Below are 19,239 nucleotides of genomic sequence, written 5' to 3'. Positions count from 1 at the left end.
AGACAGACAGACAGACAGACAGACAGACAGAGACAGACAGACAGACAGACAGACAAAGACAAAGGCAAAGACAGACAGACAGGCAGAAACAGTCAGACAGAGACAGACAGACAGACAGAAACAGAGACAGAGAGACAGACAGAGACAGAGACAGAGACAGATAGACAGACAGACAGACAGACATAGACAGATAGACAAACAGACAGACAGACAGAGACAGACAGACAGACAGACACAGAAACAGTCAGACAGAGACAGACAGTCAGAGACAGAGACAGATAGACATATAGACAGACAGACAGACAGACAGAGACAGATAGACAAACAGACAGACAGACAGAGACAGAGACAGATAGACAAACAGACAGACAGACAGAGACAGACAGACAGAGACAGACAGACAGACAGAAACAGACAGACAGAGACAGAGACAGACAGAGACAGACAGACAGACAGACAGACAGAGACAGACAGACAGACAAGGTAAAATGTCACATGTTGAAATGACAAACTTGAAATTCTCTTTAAACCTTTTCCTGCCTCTGCGTGTAGGAATTTCTCTGAAACTATTCGAGCTGCAGGAGTGAACTGGTCTGGAAAACGTGGACAAGTAAAACACTAAAGTGTCTCATCTTTGCTCTGTCAGACGGATGCCCACACTCAATCATGTGATGTGTTTTTACAGAGATGTGCTGCTCAATGCCCTCCTTTTCAAAGAAGTCTCATTTTCTCTGCAGGCATCACTGTGGAGTCCGCTGGAGTCAGAAGGAATGTAAGAGAAAGCTGTTAATAGAAGCAGAACAAAAAGTATCAGCTTGTGATACTCATCCACCGCGTCTGACAGCATCTGCGGCCGTCATGCAGCAAAGTGACGTAAGCCGTCTGTAGCAGTTCATTTAAGTTCAGCTCATCTGACAAGTGATTAATGTCAGAATTAAGAAAATAATCTGTAATTACGCAGCAATTGAATGCATTCAATAAAACATGGAGCCAAAGCATTTATGAAATGACAAGTGAATTAAAGAACAGGACAGGTGGACACAGTAAACAGAGTGAGTTAGAGGCAGGGATGAATACGATGTTGGGGATGAGGAGAACATTATTCATATGAAACATGTTAAAAATAAACTCAGGAAGGTACTGTATTTATGGTGATTTGGCACCTGTGTTCTAAAACCCAGCCTTTCAAAATGCACTGGAAGCAAACACAACTGAGATTAATATCACCTTGGATGTTTGCTTTTGTGAGGCTGTTTTTATCCGTCATCTTTCTTTCCTTTATGTTTTAGACTGGCACAAGTCTTTGATGCAAAAATGAAGCAAAAACTGTTTTAACAAATATGCGCACTTCTTTTTTTAGACACAAAAAGGATCTTTTCAGGGAGCAATCAGGGAGCTGATTGTAGGAAATTGCAGGAAGAAAGCATGACTGTCGCATGAAGTGGCCGCCCCCTCTACTATGGTGACTCATTAGTACCCTAAACATTTCTGAACACCTGCAGGGGAACTAAACGTGACATCTAATTTGATCACTTTTAAAGAAGCACATATTCTTACATTTTACAAAAAACTATGTGGGTTTGGGAAATTTTCTCTAGTCTAAAGGATGTAGAAGCTGAAAATGTGCAAAACTGCTCTCATCCAAACTCCTTGCACGGTTCATCTGTTTTTGTCCAACGAGTAGGAGGAGGAGTGCTGACATTTGATATGCAAAGGCCTAGTAATCCCTCAAGTGCATCCCAGTGTGTGTATGTGTGTGTATATCAAAGCTTCTTGTTTTGCCTTGCAGCAAGTGCCTACAATGACTTTTAAGAGCAAACTGACTCACACTTTCGCTTATGGAAAATGTGATATTATAAAGGGCTGCACAAGTATTTTGAAATCACCTATTTCTTTATGATCCAAGGAGCAAAACTTTCTTGCAATATGTTAAAGTGATTTTCAGTAGTAGTTCATTAACTGTTCTGGACTTTGGATGCTTTTTTTGTCATTTTTAGGTCCCCTTTTTGCAACTTACACCATATTTTGTGCATGAAAACAAGACAAGTAAGCCAAAAAAAGTATCAAGCCTAAGAATTATCTACAAAAATCCAGCAAAGACCTGAAAAGGGATCTGAGTGTGTTTGTATAGATTCTCAGCCATCCAGGACATGACAATCCCAAGAGTTGCATTAAAAAAACAAAAAAAAACAAAAAAAAACAAGATACAAACTGATAAGTGCAGAGTTTGAGGCTCCAAAACTGCACTAGTTGCTATGTTTATGAGAACTGAACTCACACCCCTCCCTCATGAGGGTCAGTCGGTTCACTTGAGAAATTCAGTAGGGTGCAAATTGATGTGAAACTGAGAAAGCTTCCTGGTGAAATAGCAAAACAAGAACAAAAGGCCCCTGTTTTTAATTTTTAGGACTTTTTTGTTTTCAGCTAATACGTCTGCGAATCACCTTGTTGGTGCTACAAATATACTTTTTTGTCTTTCAAACCATGCATGTGCGATTTCTTTTAATTAAGTTTATAAAAGGCATAGATTGTGTCGTTATTGCAGGCCGCTAACAAAGCAATGATTCAACAGATTTCGTTCCCTAGTTTTTGTGCAAATAGAACGTGGATCTATCCCTTGAGCTTAGAAGCCTTTTATGTGTAAATGATTCATTAGTCAGTGGCTTGACAACACAACAGCATTTCTCTGAAATGATCAAGAAAAAAGCAGACAAAATCAAAAGAAAGCCTTTGAATAACCTACAAATTGGCCAAACAATAATTTGTTAAAAATACTTATAAGATCACGAGAACTTTTGATTCCTTGGAAGTAAATTACTAAGAAATGTAGGGATGTCTCAAGACTTCCACGGTGTAGTCACAAAGATCTCCTTTGTTGTTCATTCCAGGGCTAAGCCTTCCTGTATGAACAAGACTTCAGCAACATTTACAACAGAAATTTAGCAAAGCATTGAGCATTTCTTGTTCCACATTGTTGTGTCACATAAAACATCAGGTGCGCTCGCAATCTTGGAGTCCACAGTGATAACACAAGTGGGACAAAAAAAAGATTCCCATGAGACCTATAAGGCTCAGAAACAAACATTTGCTGACTAACTCCTGATGTGAGCTAAATGTATACGTGTGCACAGAATCTGAATGTGTGTATATATACTGTAAATAAAAACTTTCTTTCAGCTGCTTCCTTCTTCATGGGTCGCCTCAGCGAGGGAACTCACGTGAAATATATATACTGTATATATTCCATATGCTTGCTTTTTCCAAGTTATTGAATCCAGTGCATCAGTGCAACAAAGATGCAGCACTTCTATTCAAATATTATGATTAAAAGGAAAAAAAAAAAATTGGGATGCCAAAAAAACTCCCCATCAGCAGCACGATCTTTCCTGTCAGTAGGAAACATTTATTCTAGGGGCCATTATTGTGAAAGCACACAGAATCAGATCTGGAGGTGTCGTCATGAATAATTCCTGATTCTTCCTCTTGTAGGATGCTTCCTGTCCTGCTTCTGTCTGTGTGGGTGTGTTTATGCATGAGATATTCATTATTGAAAACCGAAGAGCGCTGATATTTTGAGTGAACGTCTAAAAAGGATGACTCAAAACATCATTACATAACCTAACAAAGTAAAGTCAGGTCCTCTGGACGGATTCTACTTTGTTCAGTTTTTCTACCTGGATTACGGAGCTTTGGGTCTGAATCCAACACTTGCAGAGAACAAAAGAGATGTTCGTCGGTGGAAGCCTACAAGTGGCCCAGCGGTTGTGGACTCCTCGTCACGTCACGAGTGGAGCGAAGAGAAGCGACGCCACGTCCGTTTGACGCAGGCTTCATTGAATTCCAGCTCTCATGAATGTGGTCAGCGGGTTGCTCGTTTCCATGGCGACAGCGAGTGGCTGTGAAAGGATGCTCAAGAATGATTGTAGTGACATTTCCCTGAAAAGCGGTGATGTAATCAGTGACACAGTTTGGCCGGAGCTGTCACTGTAACCGTCTGTGTGCGTCTTGGCTTCTGTCTTTGCTTTCCACATTTCTGAACCACCCACCCATCCAGCCTACATATCTGGCAATCCGTGCCATTGTTTGTATGAGAAATAATGGGCGCCTGTGTGCGTTTGTGGTACAAGGTCAGCTACATCTCATAGTCATATTCACTACCTTCCATTTATGACAGGAGGGCTCGACAACAGCTTTAAATTGCTTCCTTGTAAACATCTCTTCTTCATAATCATCATCATCCATTGCTCCTCAGTGCACCAATGTCTGGTCGTAACCTCAAAAGAAAATACTTGCTTCAGCTTCAATGAGTGCATAGATATGTTTAAGTTTTAAATAGATTGCCAGACAATATTGTTTAGTTTTTTTTAAGATGATATTCAGGGATAGTTAAAAAATAACTCTTCGTACTCATTCAATATCCGTTTTTATGAAAAGACTATTGGAAAACACAACAGCAGTAGATTTACACAAAGGAAATGAAAAAGAACAAATGCTCCAAATATTTTTTTTTTAGAAAAAACATGTTATTTATTAAATAAATAAATACTGCACTTTTATTACACAATAAGTTATTTAAGATTGTTTTGACCAAGGTGACAATGGCTCTTAAGAGGTCCTGAAAAGATCTCTAGCACATTTTTATGTCATTTCTCACATCTCTGCCTCTCAGCTCAACGTGCTGTCAATAAAGAACAAAAATCACAGTTTTAAAAGTTAAGCGTAATATTACATCTTCTCCCCTCAGACGAATGCAGGCTCACGACAAATGGACGTCCAAATCCTGCAGCATCCACTTGTTCATATATTACACTGTGAGGACGGCTGGGACACACACTGTACATTATTTACATTACAACTGAGCTCTGTTTGAGTCCAGTGTCAGTATGTGCTGTACATAACGAAGCTGGAGCCAGCCCAGCATAGTCTTTACCTGCCCATCATCTTTGTTTCAACCCCAGAATAAACATCTGGGCTCCTCTTTCATACCAACATACACCATCCTACAATCAACATACAAATCAGCCCTTTTTCCATCATCTATTGTGCTACATTTCAAACTCGGCTTCTTTCAGTCTCTCCGCCGTAGTTTCACCCGCACCAATGCCGAGTCACGAAGGTGCAAAGCTGCAGGAGCGGTAATTCGTTTCACCGAAGTCCAGCCTTGCAGTCTGTCCATCTTTCACAAGTTCGGTGCATCCTCGTTTCTCTGCAGCACCGAGGTAGTGCAGTAGATCTGCCAGTTTTTTTTTGTTGTTTTTTTTTCAAAATGCTGTTTCTGTTGAAGGTTTAGCTGCACCTCTGCAGGAGCATGTTGAGGGAGTAGACCATACGCTGACGCAAGTCAGTGGGGCAGCCGGATGTCAGCAGGGAGCTGAGCTGGAAGGTTTTGGACACGCGCTCCTCATTGATGTACGTCAGCACGTACTCATCTCTCTGGCAACACAGGATGATCTTGGTGTGGTCGTGGTAAAAGTTGACCTTTGGAAACAAAAAAAGAAAGAGGCTGTTATTGTTTTTATAATTGTGACCTTTTACTGCTCATCTTCTTATCTTTTGAAAAAAAGAGTCATGCTATGCACTGTAAAGAGATAGTTCAGACATTTAGAAGTGGGGGTCTGTGAAAGGTTATGAATAGTCATTAAGAAAAATGGCTTAAATCTGACTGGATCGAAGCACGAACAGCTAGTTCAAGTGAAGATAAACCAAAAGTGTATTACGGTCGTCTTAACTTTAATTTAACAAAATACACAGCGGTTTATTACTAAACTATTCTGACAAAAATAATCATAGAATTGAAGGTGTAATAACTATGTAATGTAAAATTTATAGAAAAGTTTTATGGACTAGCTGTTAGCCCATCAGTCCAGTCAGAAGTAAACCATTTCCTGAAAACAAAGCTAATTTAAAAAGCCATCCACAGCAAATCTATTGCAGACACGCACCTCAAACAATCTAAACTATCCCTTTACTGCTCCACTGAGCATGCCCAGCGACAGCTCTGTCTTCTGTGATGGAAGTTTACCTGGAAAGTGCCGTCGTTAAAGAGCATCATGAGGGCGCGGTCAGACTTGAGCCACTGCAGCAGGTAGAGCCTGGGCAAGTGTGCGTCTGTTACAGTACCGAGGTCTCCGCCCTGAAAAAACACACTGGGATCAGGCAGGCTGCAACTTGAACGTTTTTCATTCTTCAGGGAGTGGAAAGACAAACAAACCATAACACAAAAGGGATGTAGTTTAAAAAAATGGGGTAGGGAAACCAGAAATTTCACTTACATCCATGAGGTTTTCCTCCATATAGTGCGAAAAGTACTTGAGCACAGTCACTTGACCCACAAAGTGCTCAGGAACCTCACAGGTAGGAAAGACAGAGCGCTGGCCCAACTCTGCATAGTAATGAATGGTTCTGAAAAGGGGATCAAACCAACAAGGATCCATTAGAAAAAATAAATAAATAAATAAAACTATAGCCGACAAGCACAAATCAAAACAAAGAGCGGTTTGTGACATTTCCTGTCTGATTAAATTAAACCGACCCAGATTCTAATCAATGCGCTAACGGAGTGTAAACAAACTCGAACAAGTCGAATGTGATGACATCACCCTAACAGAGAGGTGTTGTGAAAGAGCAGAATAATGCATACTTTCTATCTGGCAGGAGGCTCATGTGGGTGCCGTTGTTGAAGAGGACTCCCACGGTGTGATCAGATAACTGGTAGCCGAAGCCATACTTGTTGGAGTAATCCACCCATTTAGTCACCCATTGGAGGTTGCAGCCATTTAGGGCCTGGGGAGTGTCATTTGCTGCACGGCGAGAGGACAAGGAGGTTAGGATACAATCACAGGGAGGATAAAGAAAACTGTGATGAACCCTTTAAAGAAGCTCATTGCATGTTTGCAGATTTCTATTGGTCTAACGGTCATTAATACATGCCTGTTGCTGTTAAAGGGCAGATAAATAGCTGCACTCACCTTTAGGCATATTCTCCAGGCAGCCCCTCAACATGCTAGCAACAGTTTCAGCCACGCTTCCTGTTGTGCTATCTTCCAGACCTTCAGGAACAACAGAGTATTTATGTAGTGCAGCACTAAAAATCACCTTTCAAGCAGATCTCTACTATTACTCATCAGTCACGTTTCTGTACTTACATTCACTGCTGCTGCTACAGCTGCCCAGGCTCCCCCTGACGATCAGACGTATGGTATCTTGCGTCGTCGCCGACTGACTCTCTGTTGCCAAGGCAACAGGGCACCCAGATGGCGGAAGCGGACTTCCATTCTAAAGTGGGAAGGAGTGACGACAGGGCTTAGAAGCTGCGAGTTTAGATCACTTCTTCCTGCTATGACTCAGCGGTCACCCACAGATTCAAAGTAGCTGGCTTAAAGGTTGAAAATAAGTGCTGTTGTTGGGAGTTTTGAAACTGTGCTCGTTAGAAAATAAACAAAGTTTTGCTCCCGAGTGATTCACTGGATTCTCCACAGCGGGGCAGCTCAAATCCTCGCAGGCCTAATTGCTTATGACTAATGCACCTGCAGTAAAACCCACACTCGGGCCGATGTGCCGTTTCGCTTTTTCTTACCTCAGATGTCTTTTTGCTCTGTTGACTGATGACGGTTTTCTCCAAGTCATGCTGCAGTTTGTAGATCTCCTCCTCCTTAGTTAACTTATCTGCGAGAAACAAAGTAGGATCGTTGTAATTCAAGTTTTAATGCCCGATTGGAGCAGATGCATGCAGCTGCCACCTTTGGACCAATATGCTGCGTGTTAAATGCTCCATACTCACTCAGAGTCTCGTAGTACTTGACCTTGTCCCTCCTCCCACCGAACAAAGCAGCAGCAGCTTTCTTGAAGAAGCTTTTCGCAGGACTGGAGACGTGGAAATCTGGCGCAGAATGGCAGCAGCTAGGCGGCAGACGCTCTGGACTAAAGCCCTGTGGAGAAGACGCCAAAAGTGGGTCAGTGTGGGAGGGAGGGGGGGGGGTCACAATCAAACTCCTACACAGTGACATTTGCAGACAGAGGGAAGTGGTGGCGTCCTAACCTGAGTGAAGAAGTCATGCCTCAGAATGTGGTCCAGGTTGGGTCGGTCTTCTGGAATCTTGGCCAGCAGGCTGGCAATGAGCTGCTTCGCCTGCAGGGACAGCGAGGACGGAAGGGAGTAGCGCGCCTCTCTGATGCACCTGTACGTCTCCTTCAGGTTAGTGGTTTCAAACGGGGGTCGACCCAACAGCATAGTGTACCTGCAGCAGAGTGAATGCACCGCTTTATCCTCACAAAATTCACTTTTTGTAGAAAAAAAAAAAAAAAGATAAGGGCAACATCTGCTGCCAAAATGCATGATGGGATATTATTCAATTGTAATTTATAATATCTTTATATATAAATATATATATATTTTTTAAATCAGCCTACTTACATTACGCAGCCCAGGGCCCAGACATCTGATTCACAGCCGTGACCCTGCTTGTTGAGCACCTCGGGGGACAGATAGTTAGGAGTCCCACATATCGTCTTCCTCCTGTTTCCCGCCGGCTCTAACTTGGCAGCCAGACCGAAGTCCCCGACCTTCAGCTCCATCGACTCGCTGACAAAAAAATTACCTTGAGGGGGAGGAACGTGAACAAGAAAAGGATGAGCACTTGATAGCCGACCAGAGATCCAAAGCTGAACATAGCACAGCTCAAACACAGAGGAATCGATTAAACGATGAAAGGAATGGATATACCACCATGCACATGCATCTTTAAAATGAAGCAGAAGTTAAAGTTGCCCACAGCTGAGCAAATGTTCCTTACCCAGTTTAAGATCTCTGTGAAGGATTTCCTGTTCGTGCAGGTACTTTAGTCCAGAGACAATCTGCCTCAGGTAATACCGCACCTCTGGCTCTGTGAGCACTTTGCGAGCCTTCAGGATGTGGGCTAACGACTGCAGAAATAAAACAGAGAAATAAAGATCTACTAGGGACGCTTTATGAAACCATATACCAATAAGTACTTCTGTAAATGTTATCATGCAATAAATCAAACAGTAAAAAAACTTTCTGAACAGGTTGACTTCAGATGCTATATAGGCATGTTTTTTTATTTTAAAGTCTGACACCAGATGTGGTCAGTGCACTCACTTTTCTACTGCAGTGCTCCAGCAGGATGTAGATGTTCTCCTTGTCCTCAAAGTAGTGATAAAAATGCACGATGTGTTTGTGGTGCAGGGCTCTGTGCAGCTCGATTTCTCTGTCAATCTGCACGAAAACCAAATATAAAATCAACACGACTGCGAGTCTCTGTGGTGCACGCTTTGCTCCGGGGCGCACGCGCGCGCGCGCTCTTACCTTCTCCCGTTGGTGAGGTTTGGAGACGCGCGCGTGAGGGATGATCTTAGCGGCGTAAACTTTCCCCGTGGAGAGGTCCGTCATCTCGTAGCATTTGGCAAAGCCTCCCTGGGAGGAGAATATAATAAAAGGGGGGTAAACAACACTCTTAGCCCTTCTTGTTGTGAGGTAAATCCACGGAGAAGTAAATAAATCAAATTGAAGGCTCTGCGCTACCTTTCCCAAAACTTTCCCGCGGCAGTAGCACTTGCCGGTGGCAGCGTCGGTGATTATCCGAGCCATTTCTGACGGCGCGCTGCGGTCTTCCGCTTTCTTCCGGCGGGGCTCGCAGGACCTCTGCGTGGCCTCAGACATACTGCTGCTGTTGGTCTGCTGGAGGACGCTGTTCTTACTTATTTCCATTAGGATGCTGGTTCTAGTCCCGCACTCTGAATGAAACCACTAGACCTGCTCTGTGAGGCTTTATACGCCCGAGCCCCTCCCCTCCTCTCCTCCTAAGTGCCGCCCTCTCTCTGACGTCACTCCATGAAACCGGAGCACGAGCTCTGCAACTTATCGATCAGCTCTCGTGTTCAGACTGATGACGACACTGAGATGAACGCTGGCATTTAATGAAGAGATTTTGACTCTGATTTGTGTTGATTTTCACACTGAAGAGCGGTTTGTTTTCTGTAGTATATATATTTTTTTACAAACCTGAGAAGCTTGAACATATATTTATGTAAAAGCGGCATTTCACAGCATGTCTGCTCCATTTGCTCCAATGGTTTTTGCACGTTTATCATGAGAAACATGGGCTTTATTCTGTGCAGGAATCCTTTTCTGCACCAAAGCCAGTTTGAAGCTCTAGCGCCCCCCGGTGGACATTTCTGACCCTGATCAGTTCAGTTGCGCCATGACTTTCATATCAGACACCAGCTATGTTGTATGGTCTGGAGACAGTGGCATAGAAGGAAAAAAAATAAAAAAAAAAAGACAGGAGAAAGAACTGGAAGTGGCAGAAATTATGTTGAAGTTCTTCTTAGGAGTGAAAAGGATGGATAAGCTTAGGAATGAGATCATCAGAGGGATAGCACAGGTTGAACAACTGGGAGATAAAAGTTAGAGAGGCCAGACTGAGACAGTTTGGACATGTCCAGAGGAGGGACAGTGGGTATGTTGGTAGAAGGATGTTAGAAATGCAGCTGCCAGGAAAAAAAAACAAAGAGGAGATATATGGATGCAGTTAGAGAGGATGTGGAGGACATAGAGAGATGGAGGATGGTAGCTCACTGTGGTGACCCCTGAAGAGGGAAAAGCCAAAAAAAGCTTACAGCAGAGGTAAAATCTACGCTTGCTTTCTTGTCTACCAGAGCCGTTCAGTTTTAGGTGCAAGAATGTTGGTTTGAGGGCCACATGCATCTTTTGTGAAAATACGCCTTCACCAAGGACAGCAAGCATTTCATCTCTCTTGGCTTTGAGCTACAAAACGAACAAAAAAAGTTGCTTTTGTTTGGTGGAGGTCCAATCTACTTGCAGGGCGCTGTCACAGACTTGGTGAAAAGACTTGTTGGAAAGGAGGCACGATTTGTTATGTAATGTCTTTTCACATTGTATTCTTCAGTCACAGTAACACTTGCTTTGACTGGTTGCTTTTCATTCCATTTGGTTTGGAAAATGTCAATTTTTTTAATCTACTTTCCATTTATTTGGCTTTGAGACATCGTGACTCCTGTAGTGAGCTTAACGGATGCACCTTGTATCGATGCCTTTTGCACATGTCAGATGGTCAGTTAGAAAACTGATTGTGAGTGCACAGCTTTACCCACCTCACCCCTCTTAATAAGACACTCGAGTATAGACAAAGCTCTGATATGAACTGCCCATTCTTAGGTTCGGGAACTGCAAGCGATAATGAAGTCCTCTTGATATCATAAGTATTCATTCTTTTTTATATTATTGTTTTTGTGCCAAATCAATTGTATTTGGGATGGTAAAATAATTAGGACCATTGAAAGTAAGTGGAAAATGTCAATCTTGTAAGGGTGTCAAAAGTGGGCGTGGCAAATTGGCTCAACAGTGCCTCCTATTTTTGCAGCAGGAAGGCCTACTTTCACTTATAGGTCTGATATTTGGTGCGCATGCACCTGAAAGCAAGTTCAAGTTTCTTTATTGTCATTTGCATCACATATGGTACATGAGGTGGAACGAAATTGTGTACTCAGGGTCCCAGTCACACCCAAAAATAGCAAAAATATAAAATATAAAAAGGAACGGATCTAAGATATATGCTAAACAAATGCTAAACGGTATGCTAAGATATCTAAGTAATAAACACAAATAATGTAAAATAATATGGTGTATTAAACAGCAGTCTGAACATGAGTCTATAGTGAGTAGATGGGTATGAATGAATTCAGCAGCATGAGATCAGCAGCATGGATAATCAGCAGCACAGATAAGTTGCATATCAGCAACTGAAGTGGCATTACAGTGATTTTCCTGATTAAAAGCTTCAGGTTAGAAGTTGTTCCTCAGTCTAGTGGTTCTACACTTAATGGTCCGCAACCTTCTGCCTAAGAGGAGCGGGACAAAAAGTGAGTGTGCTGGGTGAGTGGGGTCCTTCGTGATGCAGGTGGCCCTCTTCCTGCATCTGGAGGTGTAGATGTTCGTGATGGTGGGGAGGCTGACTCTAACAGTCTTCTGTGCAGCCTTCACCGCTCTCTGCAAAGCTTTTCTTTCTGCAGCTGTGCAGCCCCCGTGCCACACGCTGACGACAAACGTGGTCAAAGATGCATTTGGGAGCTTTATTATTGTCAAATTTGGACAAACTCCTCCTCTTGTAAAAATGGGCATTTAGGCTTCAAGCTCAGTCAGCAAAGCGTTGGAGATTAAAAGTTGTCAAAAGCTTGAGCGTTGTCACAGGTTGTAACCGCGACTAGACCTCCAACTTTGACATCTCGCCAAAGTTGAAGAGTGAAATAAAATGTATTGTTTTGCCTGCTAAATTAAAATCAGCTTTTCTTTTTTAAATTCTATTTTGATTTAATTGTTTTTAAATTGTTGTTTCAGTATGCTGCGATTTGTGCAAAAGCTTTTCTTAAACACATATTTTTTATATATTAATCAGGGATAAAAATCCTGACAAAGCATTATAAAGTCAACCATACAAAGCATGATATAATATAATTTGTACCTTTTTTTTAAAAGTATCTCTGTGAAAAAACAGATTTATGTAACAAAGCTATTTTCCTCCATTTAGTAGATTTTATTTGATTCAGCTACTGCTCCAACACAATCTTTTTCTCTGCAGAAGAAATAAAATATCTGCGCCGCGGTCACTGTGTTGTATGACCCAGGTATCAGCACACAGTTTAAATTATCTGCAACAAGACGAGTAACTTGTTCATGTCAGAACGCCTAATTCATGACAAAATATAAAGCGATGTGTTCACCCTTTTTACCTGGTGTATTTTTCAGGAAAAGCTTTTATTTCAGCACAATATGGACACAGAACAAAACTGCCTGCATGCAGTCCAGTCATGTCACTGAAAAGAAAACTGGGGTAACTGGTAAACACCCAAAAGCCCTTCTGTTAAATAAAGTTGGTAAAATCTTCCATTGTGTTGCGTTTCAATGGAATCAACTTAAAACGAGAGCATAAAATGAGCCAAAAATGCTTTAAAATGAAACACAAACATTGTTCATTGGACAACTGACAAATTTTATACGCATAATATTGTTTTCTTCAATAAAAAAAAAACGGTCAACATTTACAACAAAATATAATGTTTTAGATTTTCCTGGTAGCCATGAGCATATTAAATAAATAACCCCTTTGTGGAATAAAGTGCAAATTACTCCACCTCTTTATTTTTGCAACCTTGAACGGTCAGATAGTGCAAGTAATTAGTTTATCCACATCATAAGGACATACATTAGATAATGGCTGGTGAGAGCCTTTACAGACAGAACATCAGCTGTATGACACAGTCTGCTATTCAAGACTCTAAGTACCCTTTTAGTCTGACAGCGTTCGAAGAAATCTTTCAACAGGATCATTTTGTCTTTAAATGATACGATCATTAAACCATTTTCGTCCTTGACAAAAAGAGAACAGCGCAGTGAGGATAACCGCCCTGACAACACTTCGGACTTACTTTGCTGCCGTTCTCAGATGTGTGCGCACGCTGCTGATGTCATACGCAAAAGTCTGATCGAGTCCTGAGCCAACGCAGGACTTTTGGGGCCAGTCAGAGAAAGGGAATCGACAGGCGATGACGAGCGCTCCCTCGGGAAGCTCCTTTAAAAGCTTCTCTCCCAGCAACTCCATCTGCAAACCAGTTGCAAAGATGTACAGCGACAAATGTTTTGCTGCGAAAGAAGAAGATAATTCCCGAGACAAACACTTACCACTCCCGGAGCAAGAAACGCCGTCACATTGTTGTAGGAAGACAAATCAGTCTGTGGCGAAAGAGCGAGACAGTTGGGACTTTGTTCAAATCAAATGGGAGCACATTTTGTTCACGTTTTACCTTCCAGAAGTCCTTTTTAACAAATGTTGCCTGTCTGGAGGGGACTCCGTTCCAGCAGGCCTTGCTCCTGGCATATGCCACTAAAATGGAGTTGATCTCAAACCCTGTGCACTGAAACCCAGCAGTGGAGGCAGCAAACACCTGAAAATTATACAACACAACTAAACGTAACACAAATCCCGAACATGCTCAAATTTAATGCTCAGTCCCGTTTGTCGTTACACAATTTAATACTTAGATTGTCTCTAAAAGTGGTACCATATTTTCCGAACTATAAGTCGCTGTTTTTTTAATAGTTTGGCCAGTCCTGCGACGTATGGTCCGAAGAAACTTATATACGTTTTTTTTTTTTTTTTTGCCTATTCATGACACAATTTTTAATTGACACGTTAAATGTTCATTCATACTGATGTGAACCAAACCGAACATGAACTGCTCCGGCTGTGGAGGAACGCTGCAGAGCCCGTGGCTACTGATGTGAGCTCCACAGCACTCCCCCGCCTGCACCTCGCCACCTCCCGGGGCCGCGGACCATGAGCCTCACTGCACCCTTCCTCCCCGCTTCGGTGGCAGACGAATGGGGCACGGCTGCCGACCGGGACTGACTGTTCTCAGTGTGACGTGACTGCGCTGTGCCGCCCAGGCGATATGAAGCCGTTTTGACCATTAAAGTGCATTTATAAAGGAAAGGTTAAACTGAGAAACACCTTTGCTATAATGTCGAGCAAACAAATAACTGTTTTCAGGTGTTAATCTTGTTCAATTTTGAAGAACTGCAACAGCGAGTCTTCCCATATGCGCTCCCGCGGCCGCCAATCGATTTTTGGCACAACACCGGCCCACGTTTCCCGGGGGTCAGCAGTAGCTATGTTTAAATGCGCAAAACTCTTTGACCGGACTGACATGTTTTCAGATTAAATAATTCAAACGTATCATTTGCATGGGCACAATCCATTTATGACGAGCGTTTACATGCAGTGGGCTTTGTTCTGAACAGAAGTACTGACATGTGCAAAGTGGTAAACTCTCTTTAACAAAACCACCGAAGAAGAAGTTCTACTTCCGGTTTACTTCCGTGACGAACGTAAACAAAGCTGAGTGCCCAAAATGGACTCGCGACATGTTTTAATGATGGTGGAGACGTTCCTGCACTCCCTGACTGAGCTACAGGTGATGCAGATCATTTTGAGCTCTTTCAAAGTTTCTAGTAGATGACGTGTCGCTCACCGACCAGTTTGAGTTCCCCGACATGCTAATATTATTAGCATTAGCCAGGTGGAAATGACATAGGTCACACATGCGCAGTCAGGTCAGTTTTTCACGATCGGAAAAAAACAAACAGATTAAGCGTTTACATGGAAACCGTTGGGTTATGAATCGGCGTAAACCACCTGTTTCGTTCTGATGACAAATTCTTTCGGATCGCGCTGAATAAACAAAAAATAACCTGAACGGGGTGTTTACATGGCACATTTTTATTCTGAACGGCCATTTAATCGGATTACTTATATCCATGTAAACGTAGCAACTGACATCTAATAAATGCGACTTCTACACCGAAGCGACTTATATATGTTTTTTCCTCTTCGTTAGGCATTTTTTGACTGATGCGACTTTTACTCCGGAGTGACGTATAGTGCTCAACATACGGTACTTCTCACTCACCAGTCGTCCATCTCCAGATCCCAGATCTGCTAGGTGACCTCTTCGCCCTTGAAGCAGCTTCATGACGTTTTGCGTCTGATCTCTGCTGGAGGGCAAATATGGGACCTGAACCACAGAAGACACAGCAGGTAGACAGGAAGAACAGTAATTACTGTAAACACTGCCTTGCTGTTATAGCAATTTAAGCTCAAATAAGATATTAAAGCCATTGAATTAGTCTCATATAGAAATTAAGTTAGATAGAAAGTAACACACTGCAACCAAGTTTAATACAATATAAAACATGTTTCCCACTCCCAACTGCCTCACATCAATATATCTCATCATTCAACAGTTTTCTGCTTCGATTACAACCTTGAGTATCAACTCCCAGTCACCGTGAGCAGAACTGCTTCACAAAATCTCAATGACAAAATCCAAAAGACATGTAGCTGGTAAACTCACTTCAATCTGTCACCATGCTAGTCTACTTTTAATTGAGCATGCTTTATTTCATTATACAGCAGAACTGGCAACATACGTAAACAACAACACAATAAAATTAACAATCATGCAGTATGTTTTAGCAAAAGCAGTACTATTTTTTTAGCAGAATAAATCTCAGTGCACTGCAGATTAAAGTTCTCCGGTTGATGGTGCAGATCCTCATTAAAAAAAGGATATACCGGTATTTTGATTAAAGACTTACCACTTTCGTCTTTTCCTACAATTGTTGCTAGCACTACACAAATTAAATAAGCAAATTACTGTTAACGTGCAAGTCAAGTTGTGTTTTAGATGAATTTCTGTGATTTCAGTCATGCATTTAAGTTTGGAAAGGAGTAAAAGAAAGGCACAACAGGCAAAATAATCATAACAAAATATTTCTACAAGAAATGTGCTGTACCTTGAGGCTCCAGGGGATTTTGCGGAAGCCGGGCACAGTGAACATGCTCCACACTCCGTACAGGCCGGTGAGCAGAGCTGCTGTGCACGCCGACAGGACAGGATGGGGTCTGTTGGTGGGGAAGACCCCACAGTGCTCCTGTAGAATCATCTCAATCGAGTCCTCCATTACACAATGTGCATTTATGGCTGGATTAGGATTAAAAACACAAAGTGTTCTGCTTTTAATGAGACTGATTTGGTAGAGTAAGTTCATACAAGTTTTAAGTCACAAGGTCCTTTGGTAAACAAAGAGGAAGAATTGTTTGAAAGAAGGATTTTTTGGACAGCAATTGTTGTGTTCTTAATATCATGTTCAAGCACACTCGAGAACAGATAAAATACCTTAGTGAACATAATATTGGATGGAAAGAGTTTTTTTTTTTTATTAATTTGATTTAACTCGTGGGATAAAAATGAGGAAAGAGTCACATACATTAGTCATGCTCAGAAAAAACAACAATCAAAATAGGTGAGATTTTTTAAAAATTAGGATATGGTTCAATGGGGAATAAAAGCAAAGTAAAGCTTTTTGTGAAAAAACAAACAAACAATAAAATGACGTCCACAAAATAAAAAATAAAAAATAAAAAATCATTGTCAATAAAACACAAAGGTTCTGTTACACGGTGTGGCTGCTTTAATGCTTCTGGAAAAATACAGCAATTTTCAAAATCAGGGGAAAAAAAAGCACTTAGAAGATTGTAGGAGTATTTTTAAAGTCAAAGGTGCCACTTTGTGTTTTGAAGTCTCTGTTCTTTTCGCAGGACACAAAGCTGAAGCACACATTGGGCACCGAGTGGTTGAAAATGGGGAAAGAGCTTTTTTGTTGAGTTTTAACCTGAAAGCTTTTCAAGAACGGGACTGTCATTTCCCAAATTACATAAATAAATAACATAAAATAGGACTCGTAGCAAACACTCAAACGACAAATGAATAAAACGGGAATAACAGAATAACAGTGACAGATGACGAAGTGTCTTCAAAATGGACGTTTGTAGATATTCTTGTTGTCAAAAGTTCTGAGAACAGAGATGAACTAGAATCGGACTGATGTTTTGTTCATTTTATTAAAAAAATAAAGAACTTTTCTATCATAGAAATTCTATGATTCAGAACCACAGACACCAAGAAATTTGGCCACATCTGTTCAACGGCATTTGGCCAATTTGCTGGAAGCATTTATCAAATGGGCTCTGAAGAAATCTAAAATTTAAGTTTAATGGTAATTTTAAAGGGTATGACTTTTCTATTTAGTCAAAAATGACCTTATTTTGAATATATCAGTAGATCAAAAGATGTATAGTGTTTCTTCTGTTTAAAGTTGAATTATTTAAGCAAACTATGTAATCTTACTATTTACCTAAAATTATGGAAAAATAGGTCAAATTGACAAATGCTTGAAAAGTTACAAGCACATTTTTAAGGGGAGTAAAAAATAGTTAAATGTAAGAATTTCTTTGAAACGTCACTTTTTCTTTAAATTGTGATTCAGTTATTAGGTTTAGATCTGTTTGACAGAAAATATCGGTTATGTTACAGTATACCCAAATAAACTGAGTGCAAATTCCAACAGCAACTTCATTGATTAAATTTAAACAGTTTTTACAGACTGCACTCAAGAGATCTTGTCCTTCTCTACTTTAAAACTAAACCAATAAGGCACAACCCTAAACATAGAAGAGCTGCAGAATATCAAATTATCATTGAATTTATTCGGTAAAATTATTTATCTGATGCCAAACTACATTTTATTTGGAAACGTCAGTCAAACGGAGCACAAAGTAGCCCCCATGTGCTTGTTTACCAACAGCAGATGGAGCTACAGTGACCTTTTCTGTCATAAACACCTTCTACAAAACTTTAATATTGCAAGTATAACAGAGTACGTTGAGCAAATCCAGTAAAAAAAACAAAACAAAAAAAAAAACAAAAAAAAAAACCTCAACTCAGCTCATGTCTCATATCTGCATATAATTATTATTTTCATATGCACACAGGAGCACAACAAACCCGGATCATTTCCAAAGACAGAGCTTTAGTGTCATAAATCCCAACTCACTCGTTGCAGAAGAAACTGCAGAGATCTTACACACACGCGTGCAAGAGAAGAAACCAACACTCACTGAAACGAGCGTGGAAATGTTCGAAGAAACGACATAAAACAACAACGCTCACACTAGACGGGCCTACCTGACACGCCCCTCTCCTCTACTCTAATGCGCAGGCGCACTAGATGTCCGGGAATTAGCCCCGCCCTGCTGACACGCCCCTCTCCTCTACTCTACTGCGCAGGCGCACTAGATGTCCGGGAATTAGCCCCGCCCTGTCAGATGTCTGCATTCATGATACATCAGCTGACCTCATGTTGAGCGGTGGTTCTTCAATGAATTATTCTGTATAAATTGTTGTGAAACTAACAGATTTTCAGGCTATGAACTGCAACCATACATAAACAATTAAAACGATGAACAAATGAGAGCTTGATAGATATATGTATATGTACGTGACACTATATATATGTTGGACACCTGGCAGGGACCAATGTTGACATGTTTCTGTTTTTAGTTTTCTACATTTGTCTTGGAATCTAGCTGTTTTTTGTTTTGTTACCTTTTCCTTTTAGCCATCCTATTTGTTTAAAAAAAAAAACACACACAAAAAAAAAAACTGTAGTATGCTTTTTTATAACTGTTTTGTTGTTGCTGTTGTCCATTGTTGTCATCTTTCTTTGTTGAAATCAGGTCTCTCTTGTAAATGAGTCCTCGAGGCTTAATGGGATTTACCTGTATAAATAAAGGTTGATTGATT

General features: G+C 41.2%; 2 protein-coding genes across 2 annotated transcripts; both read right to left on the bottom strand.

Annotated features, from left to right (window-relative positions):
- Window positions 1-5,253: 5,253 nt before the first annotated feature.
- On the bottom strand, window positions 5,254-9,818 carry plk2b (polo-like kinase 2b (Drosophila)). The gene is made up of 14 exons (XM_037680993.1): window positions 9,542-9,818; window positions 9,326-9,433; window positions 9,119-9,235; window positions 8,793-8,922; window positions 8,414-8,597; window positions 8,039-8,237; window positions 7,781-7,928; window positions 7,577-7,665; window positions 7,146-7,275; window positions 6,969-7,049; window positions 6,641-6,800; window positions 6,273-6,402; window positions 6,023-6,133; window positions 5,254-5,478 (listed from the first exon to the last, which is right to left on the bottom strand). The coding sequence occupies exons 1-14, from the start codon at window positions 9,725-9,727 to the stop codon at window positions 5,287-5,289; spliced, it is 1,965 nt and encodes a 654-aa protein (XP_037536921.1). The 5' UTR covers window positions 9,728-9,818; the 3' UTR covers window positions 5,254-5,286.
- A 3,520-nt stretch (window positions 9,819-13,338) lies between these two features.
- On the bottom strand, window positions 13,339-16,575 carry si:dkey-190g11.3 (uncharacterized protein LOC567059 homolog). The gene is made up of 5 exons (XM_037680994.1): window positions 16,391-16,575; window positions 15,505-15,609; window positions 13,840-13,980; window positions 13,718-13,768; window positions 13,339-13,637 (listed from the first exon to the last, which is right to left on the bottom strand). The coding sequence occupies exons 1-5, from the start codon at window positions 16,556-16,558 to the stop codon at window positions 13,461-13,463; spliced, it is 642 nt and encodes a 213-aa protein (XP_037536922.1). The 5' UTR covers window positions 16,559-16,575; the 3' UTR covers window positions 13,339-13,460.
- Window positions 16,576-19,239: the final 2,664 nt, after the last annotated feature.

This window comes from Nematolebias whitei, chromosome 8 (assembly GCF_014905685.2).
Source record: "Nematolebias whitei isolate Nwh7 chromosome 8, NemWhi1, whole genome shotgun sequence".
NCBI classification, from domain to species: Eukaryota; Metazoa; Chordata; class Actinopteri; order Cyprinodontiformes; family Rivulidae; genus Nematolebias; species Nematolebias whitei.
This window is presented reverse-complemented; position numbering and strand designations above follow the sequence as displayed.

Bases quoted from the DNA above. Each gene is read 5' to 3' on its own strand.
- si:dkey-190g11.3 (XM_037680994.1), bottom strand. From the start codon at position 16,558: ATGGAGGACTCGATTGAGATGATTCTACAGGAGCACTGTGGGGTCTTC. The intron at 15,610-16,390 runs GTACAGCACATT...TCTGTGGTTCAG, and splicing joins AAATCCCCTGGAGCCTCAAG to GTCCCATATTTGCCCTCCAG. The intron at 13,769-13,839 runs GTAAAACGTGAA...CTTTCGCCACAG, and splicing joins TTAAAAAGGACTTCTGGAAG to ACTGATTTGTCTTCCTACAA.
- plk2b (XM_037680993.1), bottom strand. From the start codon at position 9,727: ATGGAAATAAGTAAGAACAGCGTCCTCCAGCAGACCAACAGCAGCAGT. The intron at 9,434-9,541 runs GTAGCGCAGAGC...TTCTCCTCCCAG, and splicing joins GCGGGAAAGTTTTGGGAAAG to GGAGGCTTTGCCAAATGCTA. The intron at 5,479-6,022 runs GTAAACTTCCAT...TTGTTTCCAAAG, and splicing joins TTAACGACGGCACTTTCCAG to GTCAACTTTTACCACGACCA.